Source organism: Archocentrus centrarchus, chromosome 5 (assembly GCF_007364275.1).
Source record: "Archocentrus centrarchus isolate MPI-CPG fArcCen1 chromosome 5, fArcCen1, whole genome shotgun sequence".
Lineage (NCBI taxonomy): Eukaryota > Metazoa > Chordata > Actinopteri > Cichliformes > Cichlidae > Archocentrus > Archocentrus centrarchus.
Window position 1 is genome coordinate 18,526,190 of NC_044350.1, and position 18,066 is coordinate 18,544,255.

The 18,066-nt window shown below is 40.0% G+C and overlaps 2 protein-coding genes across 2 annotated transcripts; both read left to right on the top strand.

The window, feature by feature from the left end:
- The first annotated feature begins 1,818 nt into the window (after positions 1-1,818).
- Positions 1,819-7,200, top strand: LOC115780666 (MICOS complex subunit Mic10). Its single transcript, XM_030729977.1, has 4 exons — positions 1,819-1,906; positions 6,666-6,713; positions 6,818-6,927; positions 7,019-7,200. Exons 1-4 carry the CDS (start codon positions 1,846-1,848, stop codon positions 7,025-7,027), a joined length of 228 nt encoding a protein of 75 aa, XP_030585837.1. The 5' UTR covers positions 1,819-1,845; the 3' UTR covers positions 7,028-7,200.
- Positions 7,201-10,852: 3,652 nt separating this feature from the next.
- Positions 10,853-16,667, top strand: nbl1 (NBL1, DAN family BMP antagonist). The gene is made up of 4 exons (XM_030730388.1): positions 10,853-11,310; positions 12,517-12,697; positions 14,802-14,913; positions 16,062-16,667. Exons 2-4 carry the CDS (start codon positions 12,525-12,527, stop codon positions 16,335-16,337), a joined length of 561 nt encoding a protein of 186 aa, XP_030586248.1. The 5' UTR covers positions 10,853-11,310; positions 12,517-12,524; the 3' UTR covers positions 16,338-16,667.
- Positions 16,668-18,066: the final 1,399 nt, after the last annotated feature.

Genomic DNA, 18,066 nt, shown 5'->3' on the forward strand with positions numbered 1-18,066 from the left:
TTAAGAGCAGCAGAAGGCTAAATTTCTTAAGTAACACATAGCACATGTTATCATATGAGCAAAATATTTTAAAAAATCTGTAACATTAAACTGGAGCCCCTGACTTGTATGTATCTGATATGCATCACTGTGAATGCCCACAGCATTTCCTGTACACATATGCATCTGGGCGAGATTATCAACACAAGCAGAAGGTCAAATATAAGCCACAAAAAATGCTCTGAGCCAGAGATGTATAGTAACGAAGTAGAACTACTTAAGTACTGTACTTAAGTACTAAAATACAGTATCTGTACTTTATTGGAGTACATATTTTTTCCCCTACTTTCACTTTTACTCCACTATATATTTTTGATTAATTTAATACTTTTACTCCGATACATTTTTCACGTGCTGAATCGTTACTCGTTACTATTATGAAAACGTTATTAATCATCCCCAAGTCATAGTATCAATGCCAGAGCGGTAGATGGCGCTGTCACGGTTTATGAAGCTGGCTCATCATTGGGCGATTTGAGCGATCAAGCCTATGAAAAAAACGCAGGCTTCGTCTCCGCCTTTTGCGCTGTTGCTTGCAAGTATTGAGGACAGAACGCGTCAGCTTACTGTCCGATATCGAGATGGATGACGTCCCAGGAACACCTTGTCCAGGTTTGTCTTTTAGCTGCTCTGTGGACTGCGCCTCTGGCCTTTTGAGATGTTTTATTTGTGTTTTTTTTTTTGTAAACACTTGTATGGCCTTTTATCATTGTACTCCAGCTTCAGCCAAATACATTGTGCCTTTCAAATGTTTGAAATAATATAAACAATGATAATCAAACTTTTGACTGCCTTTCTTTAATATACACAGTACTTGTACTTTTACTTGTACTTGTACTTTCGGTACTTGAGTAGCAATTTTTGAAATACTTCTACTTGCAATACTTAAGTACCAAAAAATTGAGTACTTCTGTACTTCCACTTGAGTATGGTGTTGAAAGAACACTTCAACTTTTACTCAAGTCAATTTTTTTTATAGTACTTGTACTTCTACTCCACTCCTCTACTCCAGTACTTTATACATCTCTGCTCTGAGCAGAGTGATAGGCTATTATATATCATAAATGTCTAAATGAGGGCAGCACGGTGGCGTAGTGGTTAGCACTGCTGCCTCACAGTTAGAATACCATCTGGAAGGCCTGGGTTCGATTCCACCTTGGCCCAGGTCTCTCCCTCTCTCTGTGTGGAGTTTGCATGTTCTCCCCGTGCTTGCGTGGGTTTCCTCCGGGTACTCCGGTTTCCTCCCACATTCCAAAGACATGCACTTACTGGGGTTAGGTTAATTGGCTAATCTAAATTGCCCATAGGTGTGAATGAGAGTATGAATGTGAGTGTGAAAGGTCGTCTGTCCTTCTGTGTTGGCCCTGCAACAGGCTGGCGACTTGTTCAAGGTGTACCCTGCCTCTCGCCCTATGACAGCTGGGATAGGCTCCAGCCCCCCCGCGACCCTTAACAGGATGTGCGGAAGCGAATGGATGGATGGATGGATGGATGGAAATGTCTAAATGAGTACTCAGATATAAATAATTTGGAGAGCTTAGAGAAAAAAAAAAAAAAAAAAAAAACAAGCATGCGACATGAAGACAGAATACAGACTTTTAGTATCTTCTTAGATTCTTTGTGTCTGATTAAATGAATAAGAAATTAAAAAGTAAAGTTCACTTGTTGTAAATTTAATTTCAGGAAAACTTAAGAAAGGGGGGGGGGGGGCGCGCTGATGGACAAAATACAAAATATGAAGGAGCTTGTGAAAGAGGTCATGTGACTTTATAGTTTTCTCGCGAGAACTTCCTGACAGCAGAAAACATGGCAGACGAACACGCACGGAAGTGGGACCGCTGTCTTGCTGACACAGCCGTGAAAACAGGTTAATGTTTTTTTTATACACGTAGTTTGTTTACTGCTCATATTAAGCACTCAGCCGTGTTGTCTCACCTACTAAATAAGGTGCGCTATCGGGCCAAGCCACCGGAGAAATCCTTTTAGCGGGGCGTTAGTATGACACTGAGGTCAAAGTTGTCTGCAGTGTGGATAAAACTTCATATTTGTTTACTGTGAGCAAATGTCTCATAAGAAAAGCACAAATGCCCATGTGGTGGAAGTTAATACGTTTGTTTGAGCTTACCTGTACGGAGAAAGCCGTAGAAATGATAGGAAATCATCGGAAGGTACGTCCGAAAGCAGATTAATTTACCTGTTGTTGGACTCTTTTATGTAGCTGCCCTTTCTCCACCACTTACAGCCTTAATTACTATCTTACATGGATTATGATGTATTTTGGTCATAAAACTAAATGTCTGAAGCGAAGAGAAGTGAAGCCATTTTGTGCCCATTCTGTGTCAAACAGCGATGGAATAAATACGTGATTTAATTTAGTGTTTGAATAGTTTGCTTTCACGCCTTAAATATCACAATATCACTTTGTCACAATCTAATCTCAGTACACGTTAGTGACATAGGTGTCTATTTAAATATGTAATCTGTTGGAAACAACATTTATTCCTACTATAAATATTTGATATCTACTTCCTTTGCCTTTGAGTTTTTTGTATTTACTGTTATTTTGATTTCCCGCTCTTTGAGGTCATGCTTGTTTTTATTTTTGTTTTTGTTTGTTTTTCCCCACTGCTGGGCTAAGACTGCTGTACCTGTAGCTTACCTCAGGCTGGCTGGAAGTAAGAGGTTGAGTTAGGTGACCGTTGAACTAGTGGGACTGATTATTATTATTTTTTTTTTATATTATTATTTCTTTATTTAAACTTCAGAATCTGCTCAGACTGTATTTACACCAGGCATTAGTTTGCAAGTTGTCTTAATTTTAAAGCTTATACTAAAATCAAAGACTGATGTTTTCAGAATATTATATTTGTAGGCTGTTTATTTTGTAAAGATCTTTTTTTGAGCAAGGGAAAATGCTGGCATAGAGTTCATGGAGGAAATTGGGGAAAAGTTGCATTTTCAGTTTTCGGTGCACTTTTTTTGCAACCTTTGAAGCAACTATCTACTTGTTAAATTAACTTTACATAATTTTGCTTAAAATAATTTATTGTAATTAGCTACATTTGGCCTGTTATCAGCAGGTAGTGAAGCACTGAGAGAAGAGAGTGAACAGATGGTTAGTATAAGGCGTTCTTTTGGGTGTTGACTTAACAAAAGCTTCATTTTTTTACCATTATTTTAGTGTCAGTTTGATATTTAATATTCATAAATTTCACAGTACACTGTACTGAACAGTTTGGAGCAGTCAGGCTTGACTTGCCAAAAACATCAGTTATGTAACAACATAAATAGGGACTTGTCACTCTAATGGTAATATTGAAATTTATAGATGTTTTAGTTTCCTCTGTGGGCTCTGGGCCTCACTGAAAGTCACTGCTGATGAACCAATGCCGAGTTACAGTTGTGAGCACATCACCATGTGCTCTCTTATGTGATATGCGGTTCAGTTTTGGTCCAGCACTAAAATATTTAGACACGCAAAACATCTGTACCAAAATACACCTAATGACGTCAGTCTTAGCACAATAAAATGTGTAATCTTGCTGGGAGGAAAACATCTGCATCGTAGCATTTCTTCATGCTCAGTGGAGCAATTTGCCAGCTGTGCCAAGGTGTGTTTGGTAGCCAGAGAAACTCTGCAGCACATGTTGTGCTCAGAGGGTTGTTATAAAATAGCTCCGCTGGCCCTGAATTTCCATTCATTCAATGATCTACCTTGTGTGTGTATATCCTATGCTTGGTGTGCTAATAACTCCCAGGATGTTGGTAAAGCTGATCATAGTCTTTGAGACACAATACTAACTATCAAGTTTAACATTTGATACCCAGGGTTCAGATGACGTAGATAGTCAGTTGGATATTTTATAATAATAATCACTTCAGAATAAAAGGACAGAGGGGGAACTGCAACTCAAAACATAGCAGAAGGTCAGAATTTTACATAACAGCTGAAGGACCTGTGATGAAAACGAGAAGAATAAATCTAACTCTTTTTATAAAGGGACATCATCCTCTTCATAGCCAGGAAAAACAGTGTTGATTGGAAATGAGGTATTTAATTTGAGGAACTTGTAAACAATGCTCGTGAGAACTGCCATTAATAGTCAATATTCATGTCATTTCTAGGAACAGTATTGCATTGATGGAGCAAGCTGGCAGTTGCTCCTGTATGTTCACATAGCCTTTTAAGAATTTATTACATTTTTGATTAAATCAATTTTAAATACTTCATTTCATACTAAACCCCCAAAGATCAAACCACTGGTTATTTTTTCATGGCTGCTTTTGTGTTCCCTGGCAGTATATTTTGCATACGTTTTTAAAAGATGTTTGCCTTTCTTCTGATCCATAAAGGTTGATTTAAAGCTGTATTATATAGTAGAGTGCTCATGGTTGAGGCCTCAGCACATGTCGGTGCACACTCTGCTGTAGCTGTTAAAGACATGAGTCTGTACGATTGCAGTTTTAGAGATGCTGGTTTAACAGCTTTCTCACTGACTGCCAGCGCTGATTAAGTTGGACTGTAACTGTGGTTGTTAAGAGTTCACCTGCACATAATGGTAGTTTCCAAGCTGCTGTTTTTCTGAACTTGTCTCTCAAAGAAGCACTTTGGTTATATATCATTATGGTACATCTAGACATGGCCACAGTGCCATGGACTCAAACATAAATGAGCCACAGCTTCACCTTAATAGCCAGGAAGAGCAGCTATAGCTGTGCTGACAACCAGCAGCTGTGTACGCTCCAAGATCTGCCTTTTTAAAAAGAGTGTTGAGTAATAAAATCATCAAACCATTCCCACTTTCTGTTGTATTTACAGAGCACTTTACCCTTGGAACTGGACTGTTCATACGGGTCAGCGGGAATGCAAAAAGTATTGTGAAGGAAGGCAGAACTATCACAAAAAAAATCACTCTGTAATCTTTCAGAAGCTCTTCGATAATTTTTTTTCCCTCCAGGTGTTGCCCTCTTTATAGCACCTTATTTTCATCATTGCATCATCTGTAGTTGCATCAAGAACGTCTTTGATTGACTGACACACACTTCTGAGAACATTTGCATTTTTTTCCCCTAGATTTAAATATTACCAAGACAATGAATCCATAGTCTGATGCAAAGACTGATACGTTTGCTTCCTGTGTTACGTTGAAAAATCAAAACTGAACTTAAAAGACTAATTCATGTTTGCACATTTGCCTGGCGATGCCAGGCTAAACACTGGAAACAGAAATGGTCCGTCCTAAGTAGAGCTGCAGAATAAAAAGAAAATATTGATACAATTTTATATTGTTATGACCTTGTCATGCTTGGCAGGGTAATTTCTTTAGTTAAAGCAGAGCAGATCCTCAACAGTGGCCCCTGTCCAAACACACTGAATCATCATTAGTTCTGAAAGGAAAATATGCACTCACAATCATTATAAAATTGCTGTGTTGCAATGCAAAAATATTTGCCAGAGGTATACAACTTGAGTTGTAATTTAACTAGAATGAATAAATCAGGGTAATTAAAAATGACTTTATTATTGATACCATTTGCAGAAAATACTTCAGCTAATGATTAAATGAATAACAACCCAATTAACAGGCTCTGGACTTCATTTGCTGGCAAAACCTGCAGAGTATTTTCAGCCCTGTGGGTTGTATATTTCATTCTACTCCAGCACAAATGTTTTTGTTATAATCCACCTCCTTTTGGAGATGTCAAGACAAAAGGAAAGATGCCAAAATGAGATGTTGATCTGCCCTCAGTTTTTGCCAGTGCTTTTACTGTATTACTGTCAGTGGAAAATCAGAGGCTGCAGAAATGCTCTGGCTGAAGAGCAAAGGAAGGCTGTGGCTATAATAGACAATCTCAACTTCATCTAAATCTTTGCTTGGAAATGGAAGCAGAAGGAATGATTTATTGTTGATGTGCACTGATAAAGAGGATGAGCAAAACCTTTTGTGGTCTTGTTTGACATTTGTAAGCTGTGTAATAGGGAACAGTCTTAGGGTTCTGGTTCAGGCGCACTGGTCATGCTGCATAGCTCTCTGAATCCAATTAGGAGTCAGAGGGGCCCAAATGGCTGTTTTTATGTGCTTTCTGTGCTGGCTGGCCTGCTGTTGGGTGTGGTGTGGCCTGCAGCGAGGTGAAGTTAAGCGCGCAAACACATTCCTCCTCAAGATCCCACTCTGGATTCAAGAGTTCTAACAACTTTGGCAAACTCTCTGCGCACCCACTGACCTATCACCTCTCCTGCCCTCTGCATCATGGACACTGATTTTCTCTTCATTGGTTCAGTTCCTGCACCCCTTTTACAGTTTACTTTGTTTCTTTCTTTCTTTCTTTCTGTGACCCCCCCCCCCCCCCCCCCCCCCCCCCCCCCCCCCACACACACACACACTTTTTTTTTTCCTATTTTGCTAATGAGCTTAATCTTGCTATATGGCGCTACCCCTCCCAACTTCTGCACCAAACATTCACTCATTACAGCAGACCTAATTACAGCTGGACAGATTATATCTGGCCAGTTTTCACACTGGGACAGGGCATGATCACATTACCTCAGCAATAAAGCCAAATCATTAGGAGGTGTTGTTTAATAAAATCTTTTTTTTTTTTTTTTTTTCTTTCTCTCTTTGCAGTAACAGGCCTTGGCGTTGGCATCGTGCTCTCTGTCCTTCTCTTTAAACGTAAGTGTTATTATGGAAAACTCTCCCTTTTTTTTTTTTTTTTTTTTTCTTTTTGAGTAATTGCTACTTTAAAGCATGCATCTGTGATCGTTTTTCTCCACTAGGTCGCGCGTGGCCTTTGTCATTTGGTTCAGGTTTGGGACTGGGCATGGGCTACAGCAACTGTCAGCATGACTTCAAGTCACCATATCTGATTCATGGTCGCATGGTTAAGGTGAGCGCACAGTGTAATTTTCATTGTTTGTGAGAGGTCTATGACACACAAACACATCACGCTGCATGATTCCTCTGTGTTCGTTTTTCAGGGCCAGTAATGAAGGACCGAAGATGACGAGGAGTTCCTCGTCTGTTTGTTGTGTTCTTTGGTTGTTTTTTTTGTTTTTTGTTTTTGGTTTTTTTGCTGTCCTGGTGCTAATCTGTAATGATGCCCACGCTGTGTTTATCAAAGAACAGTAAATATATATTTAATAAAGTCATTGTGGGAAAATCTCTGTGTCCTTCTCTGCTTTTCTGTGCGAATGAGAAGAATGAAGTGCGGTTTGGGGGTGGGAGGTAATTTTGTGTGTTAATGAGCTGGGAGACTCGAACTCCTGCTGTTTTGGAATGAGGGCCAGGTTCAGCATCTGCAGCCTTCTTACAGAGTGGGAGGATGAAAAGTTGTACAGAATGGTGGAATAAAGACGAATCAACAGTTAAACGAATAGTCCTAACGATGAAAGGAGAATTCACCAGGAAGCTATGCTTGCATTCACATGGTATTAGCTGCTAGTTTTCCTATTTATGTCATGAACGGCCGGATCGCTTTCTGATATCAAAAGAAGGGGGGGGGGGGGGGAACCCAGTCTGGTTTTTATTCATATTAGACCAAACGGGCTACGGCCTCCTGTGGCGTCCTGGTTTTGGTTGCTTGCTATGACTGTGACCGTTTTCATCAGAGAGTAGGAGAGCACATATCAGAAGGAATCTCTTCTGTCCTGTGTATTCATTGGCTGCGTGTCTGCTCGGCAAGATCGTTTCGAGTGTGATTGATCACTAATGTGTGGTTTCGTGAGCTGCTAGTAGAGATGAGGAATTGTTTGTGTGAGTGTGTGCACACGCACACACATTTATCCAGCCCCCCGGTGAAGCAGAATCTGAGGAATGCAGAGAAATGCCATTTCTAGACTGGAGCTTATTACTAACAGGTGAGTCCTGCACTTTGCACGTCTGAACATAACACATGCTGTACACTTTCACATCAAAGAAAACACCGGGGCATGCGCGCTCTCTATTAAACACACTCATATTTTCCCTCTTCATCACAGTAACGGTTTTCTCAGCAGTGTAAGCACATACATTCCTGCACACAATGGAATCAAATTCATTCCCAAGTGTTCAAAGGCCTGTTTCTTCAGCACTGGTGTGCTGCAATGCATCAGGCACAGAGTAAGCCTGTCAGAAATGAAGCCATGTCACTCATCCCCTGTCCATTAAAATATTTGTTTGCAAGTGAAGCATGAAACCGATAGGGGGGCTTATGGACACATGCCAGGCTGAACACCTGTGAGCAAAGATGCGGTGGTTGGTAGAAGTGCAGGAACAGGATGTCGGTGCGTGTGTGGAACTGAGGGTGGGGTGGTGGAGGTCTGGTGAGCCAGCTGAGGTGTAATGGAGCAGCCAAAACCCAAAGGCTATACGTGTCTGAACATTCTCAGTGCTGAACCATAATTACAAGACCAGTAACACTACCTAATACCAACTACTCATCTAATGGCTAAAACTGTTAAGTCTGGCAAATTTCTGCCATGAAATAAAAGACCAGGTCCAGATGTGCCATGCATGTGCCCAGGCATGACTCCAGCTTTGAAACTGCTGTGGAAAATGTTGAGTATGATGTTACCAGAGCTGATAAGGTAAATAAATGGGAGTGGTGCGCTTTTAGTTTGCATTTTCCTTTTAGAAGATTTTTACACATGAAACATAACTAATGAACCTATTGCATGCATTTAAAACAGCTCAGCTCAGTTAGACTTAGCGCCGCATATCAGTAGTGAAATTCCAATCTTTTACTTGAATAAAAGTAGTAATATTAAACTTAAGGACACTCCATTATTAGCAGAAGCTGCTTTCAGCTGCTCCCTTGTAATAAGGAGTCACCAGGTAGCTTTACTGATTTGACGGTTTACACCTGATGCCCTTTCCTGACTCAAACTCAGGGAGGATCTGTACCTCTGGCTGGGATTAAGCCAACAATGTTTCACTTACTGAGCAAATGTGTAAAACTGCTACACTGTGGAGCCACTAGGATACGCCGTTATTGGTAAATTATTTTTTAAATTCTCCCTGTGAGTGCTATGCTATATTATTTTTATTCTTATTACTAAAGCACTTGTGCATTAATTTCTAGCTCATCTTATGTATTATAGTTAAATCTTAATTTTAAGGTATTTATAAGTGTTCACCCTTGAATGTAATGACATAGTGTTAAGCAGCAATCAGTACTAAAGTAAAATACAAGCATCTTAAATTACACCATTCTCATTAGTTAAGTCTGCATAATTGCTAATAACACTTAATTATTTTGCTCAGTTTTATTCTCATGCATCAGTCACTTTATTAGGTATGTTATTAACACAAATATCTAATCAGCCAATCACATGGCAGCAACACCATGTAGACACGATCAAGACGACCTGAAGTTCAACTGAGCATCAGAATGGGGAAGAGATGTGATTTAACTGACTTTAAATGTGGCAATGTTGTTGGTGGCAGACGGACTGGTCTGAGTATTTCAGAAACTGCTGATCTGCTGGTTGCCCCACACGACCATCTCTAGGGTTTACAGAGAATGGTCTGAAAAAGAGAAAACAGCCAGTGATCAGCAGTTCTCTGGGTGAAAATGCCTTGTTGATGCCAGAGGTCAGAGGAGAATGGCCAGACTGCTTCGAGCTGATAGGAAGGCAACAGTAATTTAAATAACTACTCATTAGAACCAAGGAATGTAGGAGAGCAGCTCTGAATGCACAACACTCCAAACCTTGAAGCAGATGGACCACACCAGGTACCACAAAAAAAACTGAGGCTACAATTCTCAAGGGCTCCCAAAAATTGGACAGCAGAAGACTGAAAAAACATTCTCTGGTCTGATTAGGCTCAGACATTCAGTCTGAGTCTGATGAGACATTCAAATGGTTGGATCAGCATTTGGTATAAACAGCATGAAAGCATGAGGATTGTTGCTGACCATGTCCGTACACTGTGATTGCTGCTTCCAGCAGTAAACTTGGTTTCTTGAACCTGTCAGTGAGTTCACTGTACTCAAATGGCTTCCACAGTCACCAGATCTCAATCCAATAGAGCACATATGGGATGTGGTGGAATGGGAGATTTGCATCATGGATGTGCAGCAACTATGTGATGTTATCATGTTAATATGGACCAAAATCTGTGAGGAATGTTTCCAGTACCTTGTTGAATCTATGCCATGAAGAATTAAGGCAGTTCTGAAGGCAACAGGGAGTCGAACTCAGTACTAACAAATATACCTAATAAAGTGTCCGGGGAGTGTTTTCCTAATGTATTCTCCACTGAATGCATTTATTGGTTCGTGCCAGTGGTTTAGACCAAGAAAAGACACTGACATCTATCAGTATCTCACTTGGGCTCATACTCCAAAGGCCAAAATCTTAAATTTCCATTTAAATGAGCTTTAAAAGGAGCTCAATCACTGGTCAGCAGAACCAGGGAGCATAATGCATTTCAGCAGCTGGTCATGAGTCTGTCAGTGGATTCTCTCCAAACATTAGGAGCCTCAAATAAATCAAATCCTCCGAGCTTCTGGTTAGTAACCATCTATTGTCATTTCATCATCCCAGAGTTGTTTTTAGTGGTTTAGAGGGAATAAGGGGGAACACAGCAGGGCTTCACATCTGTTTACCAGTTTTTTTTGATTAGACAATGCGTTATTAATGTTTCAATTTTCAAACATATGTCATCAAAGCAATGCCAGATGTATGTGCGTGACTGTAAATATGCCCTTTATGTGTAATATTCCTATAATTACATATGTGTCGAGTTAACACGATCACTCCTGCTTAGGGAAACATTTGAAACCGTTCCAGCAGTTTCCCTCCCTCCCCGCTTTCTCTAGTCCAGAAACGGCACAGCAGGACCCCTGTCTGAGGGCTCAGCCGCGCCTAACCCCAGCTCGAGAGTTTTACAACAAAAGACAACAACTTGGAGAGTGTTTTTCGGCGCAGTTGCACGGGAATTCAACCCGGGACGGGAGGAGAACAAAGGGGAGGGACGGTCTGAGTGCGCTGATGGACTCGGAGATGAGATAGCGTTCATACCCCTACCCCAGCTCCCCATCCTTCTTCTTCTTCTTCTTCTCCGGGGTCTGTCGGTCGGACGGTTCCTTGTCTCAGCGGATGATGTGACTATTTTATGAGAACCTGAGCTCGGATTCTCACGAAGTGATCACACTTTTTAATTAACAGCGCACGGTGCTATCCGACTACGAGGCGCATCCTCTGTTTTTGAAACCCGGGTTTCGGTGAGGGGGGCTCGGCTCAGCGGGACCGTAGCGAAGCGCTCAACTGGCTGTTGGTGAGCAGTGGTAAGTGCCTCAACTGACCTCCCAGCTCTGTTAAAGAGAAAGTACTCAGTTACTCTAGAAAGTAACGTCTTGGCTACCCTTGTTATATCCACTATCCATCCAAGTGACGCTTTCAGATCGCCTCACCTTCAGAAACGGACTAAATTAACTCTGGGAATCACGGAAATAACATTTGCAAAAACTGTACAGATCATTTGCAGTGGATGCTGTGTGCTAATTGTTTTATTTGTTTACTTTAAAGGAGATTTTTTTTGCTACCTCTCTGGCTAAATGTAACGCACGGTCGGCTACGTTACTTTACTGTCCGTTACCAGAACTCCAATTTAGATTTAATGGTCTGAATTATTAGGAAAACAGTACATTTTTTATCTGTATCACAGGCCTTTGATAATGCCTTGCCACTTTATCTGCTGTGCTGCATGTAAAGGAACCCTTACTGACACTGTTTTCTACTTTGTAAACTAAACCCCAAGCCTCTCTCTCTCTCTCTCCTCTCTCTCTGTCTCTCTCTCTCTCTCTCTCTCTCTCTCTCTCTCTCTCTCTCTATCTATATATATATATATATATATATATATATATATATATGTATATATATATATATATATGTATATATATGTATATATATGTACAGTGTTGTTTCTTCTCACAGCCTGTGGTAAGCGCTCTGTCTCCGATATTGATCCTTTAGAGTCACAGACATATTGAAGTGCTAAAAAGCGTGTAAAACAGTGGATGCGGTTGACCACATCCTGACTCTTTTAATAAGCACCAGGAGAAAACGATTTCGTAGGTTGTAAATGACGTGACTGGTTGAGGCATTTTTAAAGATGACAGTGAAAAAAGAGGAGAGGAGCAGAGTAGACTTTTGCTTCCCACTCCCATTATATCACCTAATTTTTTTGATAATATGAAACCACTTTAATGTTCTCTCTGCAGATATTCAAGAAGTTGCCCCTTTTATTCATTCAAACGCGCCAGACCCTGTAAGAAGACAAAATGTGACGCACAAGGATGTCTGGATTTCAAGCTGCTTTAGGCACCAGGAAGTTGTCAATCCACATGACTAGAGACATGCAAAGTTCAGATTTCACACTGACTGTAAACCCACCCCATATCTGACCAGAAGACAACAGATGGCGTGACGAGACTTTTGCCTTTCACAGAGTTAACAGAGCGGCTATGTGTTGTGGTTTTCTGCTGCTTTAGGTGCAGTCATGTGGGAAAGGATTCAGATTTGCTGCGCACTGTTTGCACTGTATTCAGCGGCACCGCCTGCACACATCAACCGCCTGGCGCTGTTCCCTGACAAGAGCGCCTGGTGCGAAGCCAAGAACATCACACAGATAGTCGGGCACACGGGATGTCAGCCTCGCTCTATTCAAAACAGGTCAGGATGAAGGCCCTCTCTGTCTGGCGCTCTCTCTATCTGATTATCTCTCAGCGCAGCTGAAAACAAATAAAGCAGAAATGTCTTTATATCATTAGGTTACACTATCAGGAGTCATGCCTCATTCCGTTTGTAGGGCACATTAGGGTCGGTGATGACTAAATGTCTTTGTTCAGCAACAAAAAGTTCTTAAAAAGATTGTGTTGCCCGAACAAGCAACATATTTGCGTGTCTGCTAAAAGTCAAATAAAAAGGATGTGTCAGTTCTAAATGCCTGTTTCCATGTGTGCTGTGTGCCTGCATGGCTGCACGGCTGCATTCAGGAAGATAAACAATGAAAAGATGTTCTTTGGAAAACTGCAGGTACTCGTGAATAAACCTGGAGATATTCATATTTTTCATTATTGTCAACAGACCTTATAGTCCACCTGGCTCCAAGTGTGCTGGGTTATTACAGCGAAATCAAACTAAAAACTAAAAGAAAACTAACATGATATTATTTAGTGGTTAACACATTTGCCTTGGGGAATAAGGGAGCACCTGAAAGTGCTTCTTACTAAAATTATATCGTGTACTTACAAAACGAAATAAAATAGAACTATAGATAACTCAGGATGTTTATACGCTGAATCAAAGTATTGTGTTTGTATTGCTGCATCTGTTCTGAACTTTTAAATCTTGCCCCTGACAAATACCCTCTGTACTGGAATATTTAAAAATCCACTAAAAAATAGTTCACATTTAATAAAACTAGACATTTTCAAACAGTTAAAAACTAAGCTAAATACGCAAACACAGTCTGGAAATGAAATGAAACTAAGCAGAATTCAAAGCAAAAAGTTAAAACATAATAGAAATAAATCGAGCCCAACTCACTTTTAAGTCCGATACCGATATTTGCTGATTTAAAAATCGTATTTCCTGGCTGTGATTTAGGAACAGACCTTGCCAACACGGAAGCTGCAGAGTGCCCTCTGGTTGACAAGCTATGCAACACCAACATTCACAACATGGTTGAAGGGTGTTTCTCCCACCTCTTCTTTCCTTTTTATATTTTCATTAATAGCTGTTATAAATGCCAATACCGATAGATCATCAAATAGCTAATCTCAGCAGATAATATCGGTTCACAGATGAATCTGTTGGGCTCTAGAAATAAAAACAAAATTAAAATAACTCTGAGACTCAGGCCCAGGCTCACTGGTTCCTACCTAAGGCATAACTCTACAGTGCTTAACAAATTTATTAGATCACCACCGAATGTAAGGTTTACGCCGCAGCTGCCCTAATTTAACAGTTTTGGTAATAACAAAAATCATTTTTTATGTTTCTGTAATGCTTAATCCACTGGTATGTGCAAGCTCTTTAATCAAAATTATGTTTTAATGCTAAAATGTCATTATGATGCTAACAAATATTATTATATATCCACAAATTTGCAAATTTTCGAATTTACAAAAAAGCAGAAAAAATAAAGCACATTATTATTTTTTGCTTTAGATGCCAAATTTCAGTTATTTACTTGCATTACTGAACAGAAAAATTTGTTTTAGTGGTCGAATGTGATGCTTGATTCTTTTCTTCTCAGAGAAGTCCAGTGTGCTCAAATTTGGCTATAATAACATGAATTCAATTTATTTGCCTAATAAATAATAAAGAAAGGCTTTGATAAATTCTAAAATATTTGGGGGTTTTTTCTTGTTTTTATGACAGCTGACGTTAATACATTTGTGAAGCACTGTATATAAAGCAAAGTCATGCAAATACTTGAGTTTAAAAGGAAAACTTGATATGTGCGTAGTCTCTCTTTTCCACGCACTGCTTCCCTTATTTGTTTGAATAGTATTGGAGGAAAAACACATTTTTCCATCATGTTTATCCTGGTTTTCATTTTAAATCACAACTTGGCTGCTGATTCACATTTACAAATAATATGTCTCTATGACTTGCCCCGAGGCTACCAGACGTCCTCAGACTTGATAAATCAGTTCATATTTCAGGACCTTTTTTTTTAAAATTCCTGCAGCACTTGTTTGGCATGAATGCTGCGGCCGTGCAGCTGAATGAATGATGCAAAAAATAATATCTCTTGTCTTTCTTGCAGAGCTTGTCTGGGTCAGTGTTTCAGTTACAGCGTCCCCAACACGTTCCCACAGTCAACCGAGTCTCTGGTGCACTGTGACTCCTGCATGCCTGCCCAGACACAGTGGGAAGTGGTAAGAGTTATTGGACATTAGTCAGTTAACAACCCCACACCAACAGTGACTTCTTAGAGTCGCAAACAAACCACAAAGATTCCGACATAAATGGAAAATGTGCTCTGCTCAATATCAAACCAAAAAAAGCAGAAGACCTCGGGAGGTAGATCAGTATAGGTCACAGTTTCTTTTCCCCCGTGTGAATCTTTAGACTCTGTTTTATATTATTTTAAGGTTCATTGTCCCTCGTAACCAGAAGGAATTAGAAAAACAAAGGCTTTGTGGTGTGGTGTAGTTAGTTTGGAAGGCTGCCAGTTGAACTAGGCGGATGGAACCACAGGTGAGGTCACCTCGTGTTTCAGTGGAAAATATTGTACCTCCCGGAGCAGAGAGCTGTTACCAGATAGTTTAATTAATTTTTTTTATTACGTTTTTTGTTTCACAGGGTAAAGCCAGAAAAAGAAGTGCCTTCACACTCGCACCTTACTTTTAATTATCTGAAAATGGGCGTTTGCGTCTGTGGTTGTGACTGTTGTTTCAAGACTTTAAACAGAATTCAGTTTGAGGCAAAACAAAGTCAGCTCTCATGAAAGAGGATACTGCTCCCCGCTGCTTTGGCTCTTGATAAAATTGCTGAACGATCATTTTCATTGGATAATGGAAACAGTGAGGGGAAGTTGCGTGAGGTCTGGAGAGCTGGCTGAGCTTGTGTAACGCTGGGGTTTACAGAGGGGTTGTGTATTTTTCTGTTTATTTTATTTTCCGGGTTTTGCCAGTATTTCTTTATTCCTCTGAGTGTCATAAACTCAGTATGAAAATAAAGCTCCAACAAAACAAAAACAACTCTACGGAGTAAGAATCTGCTGTTAATGAGATCAAAGACACATTAATTTCTTCACATGAGTACTTATTATAATAAACATATTAATTATGAGGGGATGGAGGAAAAACTAAAAGAAAATAATCTTAGTTAAATACTGGCTATATCAGAACAACAGGAGATTATTAATTATTAACTGCATATGCTTCAGTACAACACAAATCACTACGAGGAAACAAGAAATATTCCAGCTTTTTGCTAAGTTATTGTCATATTTTATATTCATATTTTCATATTCTCAGCTCACTCTCTACATGTGTATGTGTGTGTCTTTGTGTTTGCCCAGGTGACGCTGGATTGCCCAGGCAGTGAAGACTCTCCTCGGGTTGATAAGCTGGTGGAGAGGATCTTCCGCTGCAGCTGCCAGTCATGCAGTAAGGAAGGTGCCCAGGAGGGGGCAGTGATGCAGCTGTATCCAGCAGACAACAGCCTGGATCCTGTTCCGTCTTTATCAGACAGCGGAGCTCAGTCTGATCCCCTGCCACACTCAGATACACACTCTTATAAGCTGCAGCTACACACAGATCATCACTCATTACCGCATACATCAGACGGGGGGTAGGTCTGTTACCTTGTCGACCATTCCCGGTGACTTTGCCGCCCTCTCCACTCTCCCCGACACTGCATCCGCCTGTACCAATCTGTAGTATTTTAAAGGCACTTTGAAGATATGACTTCACTTTGTGTTAAAGCATTTCTCTAAAGGCACACACACACACACACGCAGAATGTTGTGTATGAACTCGTCCAAACACACCAGCCTATGCACTCTTTTGTTTGTTGATTAGCACATTCATGTGTGTGATTTTGCATCCAGACATGACTATAGTCTCTTAATAAGCTGTAGTCTTTTAATCTGCTTTGAATGCAATAAAGTCAGTTGTGACAGCTATCTTCAGTCTTTGTGTGTTTATCCAAAAGCTTTCCTTCTATTCTGTCAGCTTTTATTTTTATTTCATTTTTAAATATCACAAAAAAGTCGAGAAAATTTCTTCCTTCAGTTTCCTGTCACCGAGTCCAAAGATAAAGCTGAGACTCTATTATGCGGCTGTTGTGTGAACCGTGGCCATGGCCACATGGTCTTGTTTTATTGTGACCAACAAAAATGTAGCCATGGTCAGAATTTTAATAGATGCTGGTGCCACTTACTGGAGAGCGGCAGGATGAGACCCTGCTGCTTGTTGATCTGAATCTGATCTCACTGTGCCACAAAGCCTAATAAGCCACAGAGGAAATTTTACCCAGCTTCATTTACTCAGTTAAAGGCTAAGGATAGGGTGACATTTATTATTCCAGTCAGCTTTGAAACAGCACTGACATGTCAGTTTCACATTTATGGAGTTTTCACTGAAGTTATTCTACAATGAAAATCTGTTTTTTTAAGGTGCTTTATTCAATGTCGCTTCATATTCTGCTCCACTACATTTATCTGACAGTTTAACTTGTTAAAAAAAAAAAAAAGATTTTAGCACTCAGAACAGATCAAGAGCTTATAAAATCTGATTTGTTATTATACTGCATATAGTTGTGGTCAGAAGTTTGACTGTCAGAGTAATTTTGGGCTTTTACTGGTTTGCTGTTCTTTTTCCAGGGTGGATGATTTTACAGGATACATATTTAATGACTTAAAAAAAACAAGAATTAGGCACACAAATTTGTTTTGGATATTTTGGATTTTCTCTACACATAGGGTCAAAGTATACATAGAGGCTCAAATATATATATAATATATATATATTTGAGCCTCTATATACATACACCCCCACTAATATTTGGTTAAATGTCCCTTAGAAAGTTACACCTCAACCAGATGCTTTTTAGCAGCCATCAACAAGCTTCTGGCATAATTCTGGCTGGATATTTGACCGCTCTTCTTGGCAGAATTGGTAGAGTTCATTTAAACTGGCTGGTCTCCTGGCACAGACCAGGCTTTTAAACATAGTCCATAAATTTTCATTAGGGTTGAGGGCAGGGCTTTGGGAAGTCCATTCCAGAAGCTTAATGTTAGCCTGCTTTAGCCATTCCAAAACTAGTTTTGATGTGTGTTTGGGATCATTGTCCTGTTGGAACACCCAATTCTGTTCGGTGCTTCAACCGTTTACATTCAGTTAAATCTTTTATTAATAAGTGATGCTGAAGGTTCTGCAATGTCTTTTAACTTAACAAGGTCAAGGCCTGTTAACTCCTCATTCATGATCATGACTGACTACAACTGGTAGTTTCTCTTTTTGCCAGCATGAAAAGGATTTGTTTGACAGCACTCACTGGATTGAACAATACTCAGAACAATC

Excerpts from the sequence above, each read along its gene's own strand:
- nbl1 (XM_030730388.1), top strand. The coding sequence starts at position 12,525 with ATGTGGGAAAGGATTCAGATTTGCTGCGCACTGTTTGCACTGTATTCA. Across the intron at positions 12,698-14,801 it reads CCTCGCTCTATTCAAAACAG|AGCTTGTCTGGGTCAGTGTT; the intron begins GTCAGGATGAAG and ends TCTTTCTTGCAG. Across the intron at positions 14,914-16,061 it reads CCCAGACACAGTGGGAAGTG|GTGACGCTGGATTGCCCAGG; the intron begins GTAAGAGTTATT and ends GTGTTTGCCCAG.
- LOC115780666 (XM_030729977.1), top strand. The coding sequence starts at position 1,846 with ATGGCAGACGAACACGCACGGAAGTGGGACCGCTGTCTTGCTGACACA. Across the intron at positions 1,907-6,665 it reads TGACACAGCCGTGAAAACAG|TAACAGGCCTTGGCGTTGGC; the intron begins GTTAATGTTTTT and ends CTCTCTTTGCAG. Across the intron at positions 6,714-6,817 it reads CTCTGTCCTTCTCTTTAAAC|GTCGCGCGTGGCCTTTGTCA; the intron begins GTAAGTGTTATT and ends TTTCTCCACTAG.